Source organism: Rhamphochromis sp. 'chilingali' (assembly GCF_963969265.1).
Source record: "Rhamphochromis sp. 'chilingali' genome assembly, chromosome: 2".
Lineage (NCBI taxonomy): Eukaryota > Metazoa > Chordata > Actinopteri > Cichliformes > Cichlidae > Rhamphochromis > Rhamphochromis sp. 'chilingali'.
Window position 1 is genome coordinate 36,200,447 of NC_137930.1, and position 14,035 is coordinate 36,214,481.

Consider the following 14,035-nt stretch of genomic DNA (forward strand, 5'->3'; position numbering starts at 1 on the left):
TTCCTGGTGTCCTTCTAAAGCTCTTTGGTCTTGGCCATGGCGGAGTTTGGAGTCTGACTGTTTGAGGCTGTGGACAGGTGTCTTTTATACAGATGATGAGTTCAAACAGGTGCCATTCATACAGGTAACGAGTGGGGGACAGAAAAGCTTCTTACAGAAGACGTTACAGGTCTGTGAGAGCCAGAGATTTTCCTTGTTTGAGGTGACCAAATACTTATTTTCCACCCTAATTTACGAATAAATTCTTTACAAATCCTACCATGTGAATTCATGGATTTTGTTTTCACATTCTGTCTCTCACAGTTGAAGTGTACCTCTGGTGCAAATTACTGACCTCTGTCATCATTTTAAGTGGGGGAACTTGCACAATCGGTGGCTGACTAAATACTTTTTTGCCCCACTGTACACACAAATGTTTTAATCTAATTGCTTGTTTTAGTTACATACGGAAAGTTAATAAAACGTTTTTGTTACTGTATCATACAATCTAAGGACTTATTTTTGCTGTTGGTGGAGCCATTACACATAATTCTGACCCAGCCATCCAAATGTCTCAGCAGAAATCAAGACTCATAAGATCAGGCTGTGTTTTTTCTTTTATTGTCTAATTTTGGTGGAACTGTAGCCTCAGTTTCCTGTTCTTACCTGACAGGAGTGGTACCTGGTGTGGTCTTCTGCTGCTCATTCAAGGCTGGACATGTTGTGCATGCAGACATCGTCTTGTGCATACATTTGTTGCAGTGAACAGTTATTTGAGTTATTGTTACTACCTCTCAGTTCAAAATAGTCTGGCCATTCTCCTCTGATCTCTGACATCATCAAGTCATTTTTTAAATTTATTTAACTATTTTCTATTTTTTTTTATTATTCTCTATAAATCCTTGCATGTCACTTAATTCGGCATCTTTACTGATTTTGAGAGTTATTCTGATACCTCAGCATGTCAAACTGCCTAAGTGCATGGAGTTGCTGCCATTTGATATAGTCACATTAATTTGCAGTGTAAAAAAGGCAAGGGATGAGAAAGTAGTGCAGGAGAAAATGAAAACAAAGTTACAATTTTATGTTTTTATTTTTGCACGTGAAGCACATTTAGCAAGGATAAAAATACCTGGAATTAGATTTGACTGACAGACTGCTGCTGCTTTCTTCCTCCTTCACACATAAGTCAGATTTTTTTAAACTGCTTCATTCATTATAGAGTATCACTAAAGTGAGGCTATTGATATTCATAGGCTAATGAGAGGCATGCAACTCAGAGGCCATTACAGCGACTCAGAACAAAGTAAAGGTGAGCTCAGCGAAGCTCGCCGTGGTTTTTCACTCTAACCTGCAATTCAGCCTAGTCTATTGCTCCCCTTTGGGAGAGGTTGTTAACTTTCCCCCAAATTTTGTGCTCACAGGCATGTTCACTCAATGTGTAAACTGAAGAAGCAGATATTTTTCAACCAGGAAGTTATGATGATGCAAGTCTTAAAAGCACCTCTTAACCTCATAAACATTTCCTGGAAATGGAGTTTCATTTTTTACTTTTACCAGATATAAAAGTTGTAACTGTGTAATATTTCTTTCTTTTTTGAAAATCATTTTTTTATGTCAAAGTTCACACCATGTTGTTGTTTATTATGTCTTTAAATTGATGTTTGTGGTGCTCAACGAGGTCTAAAACTATATGTGCTGAATGCAGTTTTAAACACAACATTCAGTGTTAGGTGCTGCTGAGTATAATGCAGCAGAAAAGCTTTAAAAGCGTCATCACGACTCACATTGGCCTTCATTGAGAATTTCAAACTCGTACTTTGAGCATTTAAGCGCGGCCATAGAGCAAAGGTCCATGCTGCGAGTCCTCTGGAGCCGGGTCAGCTTTATGCAGAACGTGTGCTGTTTCACTCTGGGGCACTCCCGAGCAGCTCTGCACTCACATTTCTTAAACACTGCGGGACAGACGTGAGTTAACATTAGGTCAGTTATTTGTGCTTCATACTGTTAGGCTAAAGGTCTTGTGAGGTGAAACTCACCAGAGCAGATCTCCCACTCATAGCAAGTGTCAAGTTCACAAGGCTCCTGAACAGAGCTCTTAGAGGACATGTTGGCCCTAAACATGGCCCACTCCAATTTGTCCAAAGTGCCCGCGTCGCACGCAGCTTTGCTGACGAAGAACAGCGGGTCACCGTGGCAACGACCAGCTTGGAAGGAGCAGAGCGACATTGACACTGTGACGCCGAGGTCTATGTTCAGGATGCAGAGATTCTCCGGCTGTGAACTACACACACACACACACACACACACACACACACACACACACACACACACACACACACACACACACACACACACACACACACAGGGCTGTCAATCACATTTCAAACATTCAAAGAGGATTGTTGTAAAAGTAAAAGTGCATACATTATATGGAAAAATCCATTCAAATGTGACCAGTTCATTCGTAAATACTTACAGGCAGCTCTCCCGTGGGACACAGACACAGCGAGAGTTTCGCAGTACCTGTCCTGGACCACACTGAACATCAGGAACAAATGGTTCCTCTACACACAGCACATACAGAAACAGCATAAACTAAGTATTGTCCACAGAAACTATGTCAGCAGGTTAATGGATATGATCATTTATAGCAGATTAAACTACTCAGAAGTAAAAACAAAAAAGATCAAGGTGTAAAAATTTTGATGTAAATATGCCAAATTTTTAACAAAACTGCTCATTTACACATGTGGTTCTCATTTGAAATCTGAGATAAAAAGTTTTGAGAACAGGTCCACAAAAATCCAAAATCTTTAAATTTAGCCAATTTGTTGTTCACGGTTCTCCTCTGGGAAACGACCAGATGTCCACCAGCGCTGCGGCGGTTTGTAGATAATTGCCTGGAATTCCTTCAATGTTTTCAACGAGCCTCCATACATCGATAAATAAAGGATAGCTAAATAAAATTCACTTTGCCAAAAACTCATTACAACTTCTACCTTGTGTTTGGCATGTTCTTTCTGGCTCAAAATGTCTTGATATAATTCATGAGAGATATGTTTGACAATCAGATTTTGACAAATACCGAAAATCAGTTTTTGGCTCAATCTTCTGACCATTTGGGAATGTCCTGCCAAAGTTTCCAATCTATCTGACTGGGTGGCTTTGGAAAATGTAAAAACTGCAAAGGAGGTTTTTCACTGTGGGTGCACAAAACTGAGCAGCTGATCTTGAATGGAACCTCTGCCAAACTTCAAATCAGATACGATTTTTTACTTTTAAAGGCCGCTTACTGGAACTTGTTTTGTTTTTTAATGAAATCTTGTCAAATAGCTAAAGCTTCAGAACTGTGTATGTCATTTTATTCATTAAAACCATCACCACCTGCTCTCACTGACTGGTGAGTATCTCCAACCAATCAGAGGTTTATCTAATGAATAATACACATGAATGAAAAGTGCAGGTCAGAAATCAGAATTTGACCAGTAGGGTCCCCGTTTTCTCCAGCAGTGTAGTGTACCATTAGTGCAGCGCAGTTCAGCAGGTATTGGGGGCTCCCAGGTGAGACTGTCACCACACTTGTAGAAACCTCGCGGCAGCGGCTGCAGTCCCGCCTCATTGCAGTTCAAACGCACCACTTCACCCACTCTGTACTCGTCTTTGCTGGGAGACAGACTTGTGTCATCAGGGATGTCAGGGGGAAGGCAAATCTTCCCTAAAGGTTACAGGATCACATAGACGTCAGGCGCAGCTAATCTTTGGTAAATGATAAATGGCCTGTATTTGTATAGCGCTGTACTAGTCCCTAATTACCCCAAAGCGCTTTACACATCCATTCACACACACATTCACACACACAATCCTTAAGCAGTTTGTCTTTTTTTTGTGCGTTAAGGACTATTGTAGCAAACCACTAAGATAACTGTGGACTGGTTTAATGGGAAAACAGACTTACTGATGCATCTCCCACTTATTTGACTCCAGCTTCCATCAGGAAGGCAGTTGATGTACTGAAAACCGTCGAGATCAAACCCAGTGACACACTCAAACTCCTCGTCCTCACCAAAGGTATAATACTGCTTCGCTTTCTGTCACAAAATAATGTAATGCAGATATGAGCGTCTATATAAAGCACATGTCATAATCTGACGCATTTCAGCTTGTGTGTCTGGTTTTACGCGGAGGAAGCTGTTCTCAGGGCTCTTTGGCCGCAGACATCCCTGCACACCAGGTGGCAGCTCGTCCCTCCAGCCTATCGTGAAGTCGTCATCATTGTCACAGGTCTCCTGTCTGAACGAGAGACACAAATCAGATCGTCCAGTAATTCTGAATAGTCAAAATAAACAATCAGCTGTTGTACAGGAGCAGCAGTGTATCCTCATGTCCATGTGTCAGGGTAAAAGCAGCGAAGATATAAGGTTGACAGAACTTTTCCTTATACTGAAATATAAAATAAAAACAGTACTTTGTGAAGATGGAGATGTGACAGGCCTCCTCCTGTCTGTCTGGGCCACTGCAGGGCTGTCCTCCTTTGAGAGGGGCGGGGTTATTGCACCGCCTCGTCCGATGTCTCTTCATGGAGGCTCCACAGCTGCTCCACGACCCCCAGCAGCTCCACAAACCATCCACCGCCTCTGTGGATGTAGCAAAGCAGATAATGTTTCCAGTGTGAATGTTAGTAAAACCTGATTAGAATCTGTGTTTCATCTTAACTGTGTTTGCTTCAAGGTTTTGAGACTCGCTAGCAGTTCCTGAAGTATTATTCAAAGTTCAAAATAAGAAGTTGATCCTAAGAAAATGAGGGGCATATTAGAATAGATATTCTAGATTTAATCAAATAAAAATAATGTGACTGACTAGCAGAACTCGGTCTACAAATAAAAACCAGAAACAACAAAAAATCCTCATTTTCAGCTCCGTCACTGATCAGGATCTTTTCATGTTGGACTGCCGGTCAAACAGTGCTTTTCTAGTCTCACTGACCTCTCGAAGCGCTTTAGCCTACAAGCTTCATTTCGCCATACATCAGGACAGAGCCAGACTGCAACGGACAATCAAGTCTGCAGATCTTCCCAAATTGTTTAAACTGCTGCCTTTAGGCAAACGCTACAGAGCACTGTTTATCAAGACCAGCCGCCACAGAGGCAGTTCCTTCCCCCAGGCTTTCACTTTAATGAACACTGTGAAATAACCCACTGTTATATCAATGCTATTTCACTAAGGACACTTTAAATTCAAAGTATTTCCACATCACACAGCAACAGTGTTTTTATAACTAGACCTGGTGAGCACCAGATATACCTGAAGTGTAATCAGGAGCCCGTATTTCACAGTTGGCTCCATAGGTGCCAGTCTGGCAAACGCACTTGCACTCTGTGCCGGACAGAACAGGCCTGGCGTTGTTGGGACAGGGAGCGCACTTGCAGGGATCAAACTCCTGCATGTACTGCTGCAGGGCCTTCCTCAGGTGCCTCCTCTTTGTGGAAGCGCAAGGAATTCCATGAACCAGATCTATGAGAGGAAGCAGCTGGACACGCCGACTCAGATGTAAGTGCAAGATTTTTTGTAGATGGTTATTTCTGTGATGCTTGAGGAAAGAATACTACAGTTAACCTTGTAATCGACGACAGCAGGGTTTTCGAGGACAGACTTTGCCCAGTTCTTGAAGGATATTTTATCCGGAGTGGCGCCCTGCCTCTCCCAGGCCAGAGCTGCTGCCTCTCTAGCTCGACCTCCTTTCACCATGGAGAAAGACCTCTCCGATGCCTGAACATATGAGCCTGGACAAAAGAAATGTGCAGGGAAAGAGTGAAGAAGATAACACGGTAGAAACTAAATCAATGCTCTCTATTGAGGCAGTGAGGCAGAAATATAGTATTATTGTTACCTTCATATTTCTGAGTCATCCGGTTGTTAGAGCATCGGTTTTCACGCCTGTGTTCTGTGTAGAGGATGATAGTCCAGGTGGTCTCTCGGCCCAAGCAGTCTATCGCGCTCTCCTCAGTTACACCTACAGAGAGAAAAAGAGCAAGAAATGCAGAAATGCAGGAAATCAAAACAAGCTGTTGTGTGTTTTATGTTGTAGACAACAACGTGTTGTTTCTGAGGAGTGAACAGGTCAAAGCGTATTTCTCCCATTCCCCTATATGTTGAGAATATAAAGAAAAAGGTCAGGATGAAAGCGAGGTAAAACTGGAGGAATGGTTACTCAGCCTCGTTTAACCAGATGTACAAAAAAAAATTAGACTTGCTCGAAAATATTTGTGGTGTTCTCTGGCAAATGCCAGTCAAGAGGCACGGTGCTGGGCTGTGAGCACAGGAGCCACCGAAGGATGTTTCTGACAGACTGGTCAGAAAAATTCACAAATAACCACGTGGAAGTCATTGTGTCAAACTCTGGCTGTGTGACATGTCATGTCTCATTGTTGCTCCTCTAGTGCACTTGCTGTTAATTTCATTTGCACTGAAGCCGGTGAAATGCCCTCACAGTGCTTTATGCTTTCTAATTGGACAGATCTGATATCCCTGAAGCTTAACTGACTTTGTGTTGTACTGTGGTATTTGAGTGTTTCCTTCATTTTTTTTCTTTCCAGTTTTTAGTGTTTAATTAATTTTTCAGTTTACTGTATGTGCCCAGTGCTGCATTTTCCATTTTTTCCACCAGGCTGTGCTGTTGTACCTGAACTCTTGAGCTCCTCTCTGCTGTACTGGTACAGCAGATCATAGTGGCCTCCCAATGTCCCTGAGCTGTAGTAGTGTGTCCCGAAGCGCTGAAAGATTTCCCTGTAGAGTGCGTAGTTGTAGTCGAGAGGAAGGGCGTGGAGGAACTGTAAGAAGGGCTGTGACAGGACGAGGTCCCCCGGGTCCCGAATCTTGAATGTTGACACAGGAAGGACTTGGTTCACTCTGATAAACTTGGAGTCCTACAGAAGAACATCCAAGAAATAAATAAGAAGATCATAAGGGGAAAAATACAGATAAAAAAGAAATATGTGTTCCTGCACACATGTTGACCTATTTATCTTTGTGGGGACTGTGTTTCAGATCCTACTAATGCGGTCATTTTTTATACAATGTAAACATCGTGTCTTTTCTTTTCTTTCCTTTTCTTTTCTTTCTCCTTCTAACATTACATCTATGATTAGAAAATGAGGGAAAGCATAATGTGAATCTGGGTTTCTCAAAACTACATCATGTCAAACTTGTGAGTGCATCCCACAGTTTTCTGGACTCACCTTCTTCTTTGAAGCTTCAAAAGCTTCACTTTTAGAATCGGAGTGCGACTTAGACGATGCACTGAAGAAAAAGATCGGGAAGAAAAACAAGCCTTGAGATTGCGTGCTGCTGCCAGGCGTCGTTTGGGAGGTCTTCAAATCGATGGACTCGGCGTGCAGCGGCTGAGGCTCAGTGTTGAAGTCCTCTGGCTCTCCAACCTAAACAACCACAACTACATCTGTTACCTGGGACTTTTCAAACCCTGCCATATAAAACAGGCGGTGCACCGGTTCAACTCTTGGGTAACATAGCAGGGCGTTCAATGCACCATCCTTTCCATTTAAAACACATTTTGTTATGTTTTGTTGGGCTGAGCACAGCAGTGGTTTGATTGAATGTTTCACACAGTGTTTAAACAAAAAGTGCTTTTTAATAAGTACCAATAAAAAATACTGTACATCATTTCTAATGTCCACATGTAATAAAGAGGCGTTTCGTTATTTGTCTAGAATAATTTAGATTTTTATTTTAGAGATTAGCAGATGCCTTTTCGGGGAAATTTGCATTTTAGTTAGCACTCTGCACTTTAGGAAACCATTCGCACATCAAGAAACATACGTACACATTAGAGATCTTAAATATATACTTATAAATATATTTATTGAACATTTTAATGATTTGTGTGATTCTGCACTCGAGTGGCTACTTGGCGTACGGTGGACAGATACTGTAAGTTAAAGAGACAGTACTTGTCACAAATGTAGTTGATTATTATGTAGTTTAGAAAAGTGTGGGTAATGCATTTGCGCAATTATTATGAATATAGATCTTAGTGTAAGTGGATTTGTGGTGTAGCGATCACGCGCCTGTTCTCTCTTTTGCCTTCTACAATGTGTTTGAGCAAATGTGTCCCCGGGGGTTTGAACACTATTTAAAGGTTCTGGTAGAGCTCAAGTGGGAAGTTTGGTTGGAGAGTTGCTTGGGGGTTTTAGGTGTCATTTGGGATTTCTAGGGTTATTCGGTTTTAACACAAATGTACTTATTATGGATACTTTTGTTTGAAAGCTTTAATTATAAATGTGCACAAATGGTTGTGTGGCTTATCTGCCTTTTTGGAATGTGGAAAAACCCCTGAAGGTTTTGAGAAAAGTGTGGCTCATCAGCAGCACGTTATAAAGGGCTACCAATTACCTAGACAGGGCTGCTGGTATACATCACTAATGCTCCACAGAACTGCCGGGTTAAGCTTAGTAAAGTCAAGCTTTGATCAATAAAAATAAAAGAACAGGCTCCATTAACTCGTGTGTCTGCTGCAGTGATTGTAGCCTTGCTGCTCAATGGTCGTTCGTCACATCATGACATTGTGCTGCACAAGCAGTTTATATAAACGTATGTCAAGCAGTGTTGTGTACAACTCAATGTGAGCTTCCTTAGGTGCTAACAAGTGTGGAAGTTGCTGGGAACACTTCAGCTTTTCCACTTTTTAAAGATTACATTGAAAATACTGTTAATGTCTTAAGGTGGCTGCTCGATGCACCTGGCAGTGCATGTGTTAGCTTGATCAGGCTGCTGCTGGTTTGCATTAAGTGCCAGTTGGGTAGGATTTGACTCTATTGCAACCACTTTAGTGACACAAGTAAAATGACTTTGTAAAGACTGTCACTGCTGATTATTTACCTGGAAGTGACAACAGCTCCATATGAATGCAAGACTCCAATACCAAGACCTACCTTGATCTTCAAAGTTTTAAAGTTGTAAGGAACTCGGTGGTAGAGTAATGTGCTTGGAGGCCTCTCAATGACGCAGGTTCCTCCCATGAACATGTTGTCCAGCACTGCTCCCCTCGGTTCCTGGGCGAGAACATCAAACCTTCACGAACACAAATCGGGGGAAAGTCAAATCTCATTCGCTTGTAAGAAAAAAGTCCATTTTAAAGTCTAAAAGTACATCCACAGGCCGATGTCATTATTGGCTTATATTGAAATTTCTGAATAAATAAACTGGAATAAAGTGTAATAAAAAGTACTGAAAGCATTTTCTGCATTTTTATGTCAGAGTTTTGTGTTTATAAATGTTTTGATGATATTCACTATTATCGTGAAGATTTAAACATTTAATTTTCAAGGATTTTTTTATCTGTGATATTTTTAAAATATTATGCTTCTATATTTATGCACAAACCAAAAATTTCAAGTCGTCAGATGCTTTGTTTTCCTATTTGAATTGCTTTCAAAGCTTGATATCAGCCTCAAACAAAACAAAACGGTGATTATCTGTTTACAAGTAGAAATATGACTGGACCACTGAGGAGGAGGAACATAATATATGAACACAGGAGGGAGGAATGCAAGAGGACTGACATGAGTCAGGATCTCAGCTGTGACCTTTTGACCTTTAGCTTACCCGTTCCCCACCAGGTCAGACCCTGGAGCCACTCTCTTCTCTACAGGACACACAACAGTGAACTCGCCACAGTCCCTCTCATCGGAGTTATCCCCGCAGTCGTTCTGTCTGTTGCACGTCAGTGTCGAGTTAATGCAGCGCCCTGCAGGAAGAATGTGAAGCTATTTCTTTTACTGTGAAGCAATTATGTAGATATCATTTATGTTAATATACCACTAACCGTTATCACACTTGAAGTTGTCCCTGCAGTTGACAGACTCTATCCTGCACTCTGTGGATGGATAGCATTGCCTCTCCTCTGTCAGCTCGGGGCTGCAGTCGGATCCACCGAACTGAGCCGGCCTCTCGACAGACCGGGTCCGAAACTGTGCCAGTGACATGAGAATGAGGCCGGTGATCATTCTGGTTATATTATATTAGATTTTAAGTTTCCTCCATTATAAACTAATTTGTTCCTCCAATCTCAAATCAGCACTTTATAAAAATATCACACTATTAAACAATATCAAGGTCTTAGTAAGGCATTGGCAAGTGCTCATTTCATCATTTATATAGCATTACTCCTCCTTAGTATGCCATTACAAATAGAGGTATATTTTTATGACAATGATCATGATTATTACAAGCAGTGATGTAGCAGCAGTGATAGCTCTACATACTGTAACAGTAACAGATGGATAAATATTATATTTGATATTATATGGAGTCACCCTTTAGCCAGTAACCAACTATTTGGTTACCTAAAGCCCTCAGTATGACCCAAATGCTGATCAAATCTATTTTATATATATTCAACTCTTTTTATGTTTATTATTTGGTAAAAATGTTCATCTATGTTACTCAATCTTATGTAGACCTAATATTTTCTTAGATGAAAGGCTTTTTCTTAAAGATAAAACCCTTTATTTGTATTTTTCAGAGCTTTCAAAAACACCGTCTTATTTTGGTCGTTCATTTTTTTTGTCCATTTAATCCAAGGACAATAATGTGGCCGTTTAGAAATGTGTGGAGAAAATGTAGAGTTAAGATGAGAGTCACTGTTTTACACCGTGACTGCGAGTTCCTTGCCTGTTTCTTGGCACAGGGTGAGCAGTCGGACCACGGCCCAAAATCAGTGAGCAGGCAGTTGATTGGACAGGCGTGCTGGTTGCAAGCTCTGCTGTCGTATTGCTGACATAACTGAAAGCAGCTGCTCTTCCAGAAATATTCATCATGCCGAAACTGCCTGTCAAAAAAGCATGAAATCCTTTTACATGCAGCATCTGCTGGCATCATGTGCATTTCTCTACAGCAGTTGAAAATGGGAGAGGAAAGGGATTCATTTTTGATTTACAGTGTTGCACAATTACTTTGGCTTTAACAGCAAACAAAAGAAAAAGCAAAACTTCTGAAAGAAATCCTAAAAAGGACACTTCTGCATGCCATTTTATCTGTTTTGATTAAATAGGCATTACATGTGCACTCTGTAGAGTGTCCCACCTGTTTGTGATATCTATGCTGCATCTCACCTGTGTTTCTTCTCAGCATCATACACTTTTCTCACCTATCGCTTGTGTCTATATTGGTTTCACCGTCTGTGCTCTGTGTGTGTCTCACCTCGCTCTGTTCTGTGTGCCATGGTTGCAGGTGCTGGAGCAGGCAGACCAGGAGCTCCAGGAGTATCGGTCGCAGAAACAGCCCAGACCGGTTGATAGGCAGCTGAGGAGCAGCAGCAGGGCCAAGCTGCTGGAGGGAGCCATCATGGGAACTCAAAGTGGTTTCACCTCCACTGAAGATGATGTAATTCCCAGCTCATTATTGAAAGTCCCCAATCTCCTTTTATTCATTCAGGTAAATATCATAAGTGGTGTTTTGCAATTGGACAAAATTCCTTTTTAATGCAAGCGAGAAGCTTTTTTCTTGTAGGAAAATGCATGCTTTATCATATTTAACACACAGTGGACACATTATATGAATATAACATAAGACTAAAGTAAGTGAAAACTATAAAGAAATAAAAGAACAAAGCAACCAGGTGTGAACTGGTGAATTGCAAGCTTTCAGCAAAATGTATTTTCCCTTTTAAAAAAAAAAAAAAAAATGCATTTCTTTAAAAACATGAAAAAAAATCAAACTCACCAGTGATGTCCTGTTCAGCAAGTGTAATTCTGTACTTAACCTGTTTGGCTGAATGTTAACGTTAAGTGTAAGTGGAGTAAATGCTCTCTGCACTGCAGGCAGAGCTGAATGTGACTCTGAGGGTCCTGAAAGCAGGAATAATAATAATCATAAACCTCCCACTGTTATTTCTCTTGGAAACCTGCTTGATATTTGGACTTACTTTGACCAATCAGAGCCCAAAAACTTTAAACTACCAAAAAACAAAACAAAACCCCACAACAATCAGTGCACATAAAGTCCTCCTTGTTACGGGAAGTAAAAAGCTCTGGAGTTTCCCAGCTGCTCAGACATAAACCAGATGTTCAGTGCTTGACACTCGACAGATATAGATAGCGAAGGGGGGAGTACGCTTATTGTCTTCCCACACTTTCTTTAGTTGTCCAAGTGTTTTCACAATCTGGCACCAAACATAGTTCTTGTGCAACACTATAAGAGAAACTAAAATGCAACAACAGAACTTTATACAGTGGGGCAAAAAAGTATTTAGTCAGCCACCGATTGTGCAAGTTCCCCCACTTAAAATGATGACAGAGGTCAGTAATGTGCACCAGAGGTACACTTCAACTGTGAGAGACAGAATGTGAAAAAAAAATCCATGAATTCACATGGTGGGATTTGTAAAGAATTTATTCGTAAATCAGGGTGGAAAATAAGTATTTGGTCACCTCAAACATGGAAAATCTCTGGCTCTCACAGACCTGTAACGTCTTCTGTAAGAAGCTTTTCTGTCCCCCACTCGTTACCTGTATGAATGGCACCTGTTTGAACTCATCATCTGTATAAAAGACACCTGTCCACAGCCTCAAACAGTCAGACTCCAAACTCTGCCATGGCCAAGACCAAAGAGCTTTCGAAGGACACCAGGAAAAGTATTGTAGACCTGCACCAGACTGGGAAGAGTGAATCTACAATAGGCAAGCAGCTTGGTGTGAAAAAATCAACTGTGGGAGCAATCATCAGAAAATGGAAGACATACAAGACCACTGATAATCTCCCTCCATCTGGGGCTCCACGCAAGATCTCATCCCGTGGGGTCAAAATGATCATGAGAACGGTGAGCAAAGATCCCAGAACCACACGGGGGGACCTGGTGAATGACCTGCAGAGAGCTGGGACCAAAGTAACAAAGGTCACCATCAGTAACACACTACAACGGCAGGGAATCAAATCCCGCAGTGCCAGACGTGTTCCGCTGCTGAAGCCAGTGCATGTCCAGGCCCGTCTGAAGTTTGCCAGAGAGCACATGGATGATACAGCAGAGGATTGGGAGAATGTCATGTGGTCAGATGAAACCAAAGTAGAACTTTTTGGTATAAACTCAACTCGTCGTGTTTGGAGGAAGAAGAATACTGAGTTGCATCCCAAGAACACTATACCTACTGTGAAGCATGGGGGTGGAAACATCATGCTATGGGGCTGTTTTTCTGCCAAGGGGACAGGACGACTGATCCGTGTTAAGGACAGAATGAATGGGGCCATGTATCGTGAGATTTTGAGCCAAAACCTCCTTCCATCGGTGAGAACTTTGAAGATGAAACGAGGCTGGGTCTTCCAACATGACAATGATCCAAAACACACCGCCCGGGCAACAAAGGAGTGGCTCCGTAAGAAGCATTTGAAAGTCCTGGAGTGGCCTAGCCAGTCTCCAGACCTCAACCCCATAGAAAATCTGTGGCGGGAGTTGAAAGTCCGTGATGCTCGGCGACAGCCCCAAAACATCACTGCTCTCGAGAAGATCTGCATGGAGGAATGGGCCAAAATACCAGCTACTGTGTGTGCAAACCTGGTAAAGACCTATAGTAAACGTTTGACCTCTGTTATTGCCAACAAAGGTTATGTTACAAAGTATTGAGTTGTATTTTTGTTATTGACCAAATACTTATTTTCCACCCTGATTTACGAATAAATTCTTTACAAATCCTACCATGTGGATTCATGGATTTTTTTTTTTTCACATTCTGTCTCTCACAGTTGAAGTGTACCTCTGGTGCAAATTACTGACCTCTGTCATCATTTTAAGTGGGGGAACTTGCACAATCGGTGGCTGACTAAATACTTTTTTGCCCCGCTGTACGTTGTTTTCAGCTGTATAATTGGAGAAGTTTAATTCATGGAGTTTGCATGTGCTCCTTTTGCCAATGTGGGTTTCTTCTGGGTACTTTGATTTTCTCCCACAGTCTAAAGACACCTATATTGGGTAGGTTCTCTCTCCTTCTCTTTGTTAGACCAAATGTCAGACCAGATGAAAAGATGGCCAGCCAATCACATCCCAGCA

General features: G+C 41.6%; 1 protein-coding gene across 3 annotated transcripts; it reads right to left on the reverse strand.

Annotated features, from left to right (window-relative positions):
- Nucleotides 1–1,048: 1,048 nt before the first annotated feature.
- On the reverse strand, nucleotides 1,049–12,226 carry c6.2 (complement component 6, duplicate 2). Of its 3 annotated transcripts, XM_080875522.1 has the most exons (19): nucleotides 11,921–12,224; nucleotides 11,719–11,843; nucleotides 11,197–11,368; nucleotides 10,669–10,825; nucleotides 9,821–9,965; nucleotides 9,601–9,742; nucleotides 8,928–9,066; nucleotides 7,218–7,415; nucleotides 6,662–6,905; nucleotides 5,870–5,992; nucleotides 5,596–5,762; nucleotides 5,284–5,509; nucleotides 4,448–4,616; nucleotides 4,161–4,272; nucleotides 3,938–4,070; nucleotides 3,503–3,697; nucleotides 2,459–2,546; nucleotides 2,019–2,263; nucleotides 1,049–1,934 (listed from the first exon to the last, which is right to left on the reverse strand). In XM_080875522.1, exons 3-19 carry the CDS (start codon nucleotides 11,340–11,342, stop codon nucleotides 1,756–1,758), a joined length of 2,808 nt encoding a protein of 935 aa, XP_080731648.1. In that variant the 5' UTR covers nucleotides 11,343–11,368; nucleotides 11,719–11,843; nucleotides 11,921–12,224; the 3' UTR covers nucleotides 1,049–1,755. The 3 variants fall into 3 exon arrangements, with proteins under 3 accessions (XP_080731648.1, XP_080731649.1, XP_080731647.1); XM_080875523.1 differs by having other exon boundaries at nucleotides 11,197–11,415; nucleotides 11,719–12,226; XM_080875521.1 differs by having other exon boundaries at nucleotides 11,719–12,224.
- Between the last annotated feature and the right edge of the window lie 1,809 nt (nucleotides 12,227–14,035).

Bases quoted from the DNA above. Each gene is read 5' to 3' on its own strand.
- c6.2 (XM_080875523.1), bottom strand. From the start codon at position 11,342: ATGATGGCTCCCTCCAGCAGCTTGGCCCTGCTGCTGCTCCTCAGCTGC. The intron at 4,617-5,283 runs GTATATCTGGTG...CTACATCCACAG, and splicing joins GGCTCCTGATTACACTTCAG to AGGCGGTGGATGGTTTGTGG. The intron at 4,071-4,160 runs GTAAAACCAGAC...ATTTTGTGACAG, and splicing joins CTGAGAACAGCTTCCTCCGC to AAAGCGAAGCAGTATTATAC.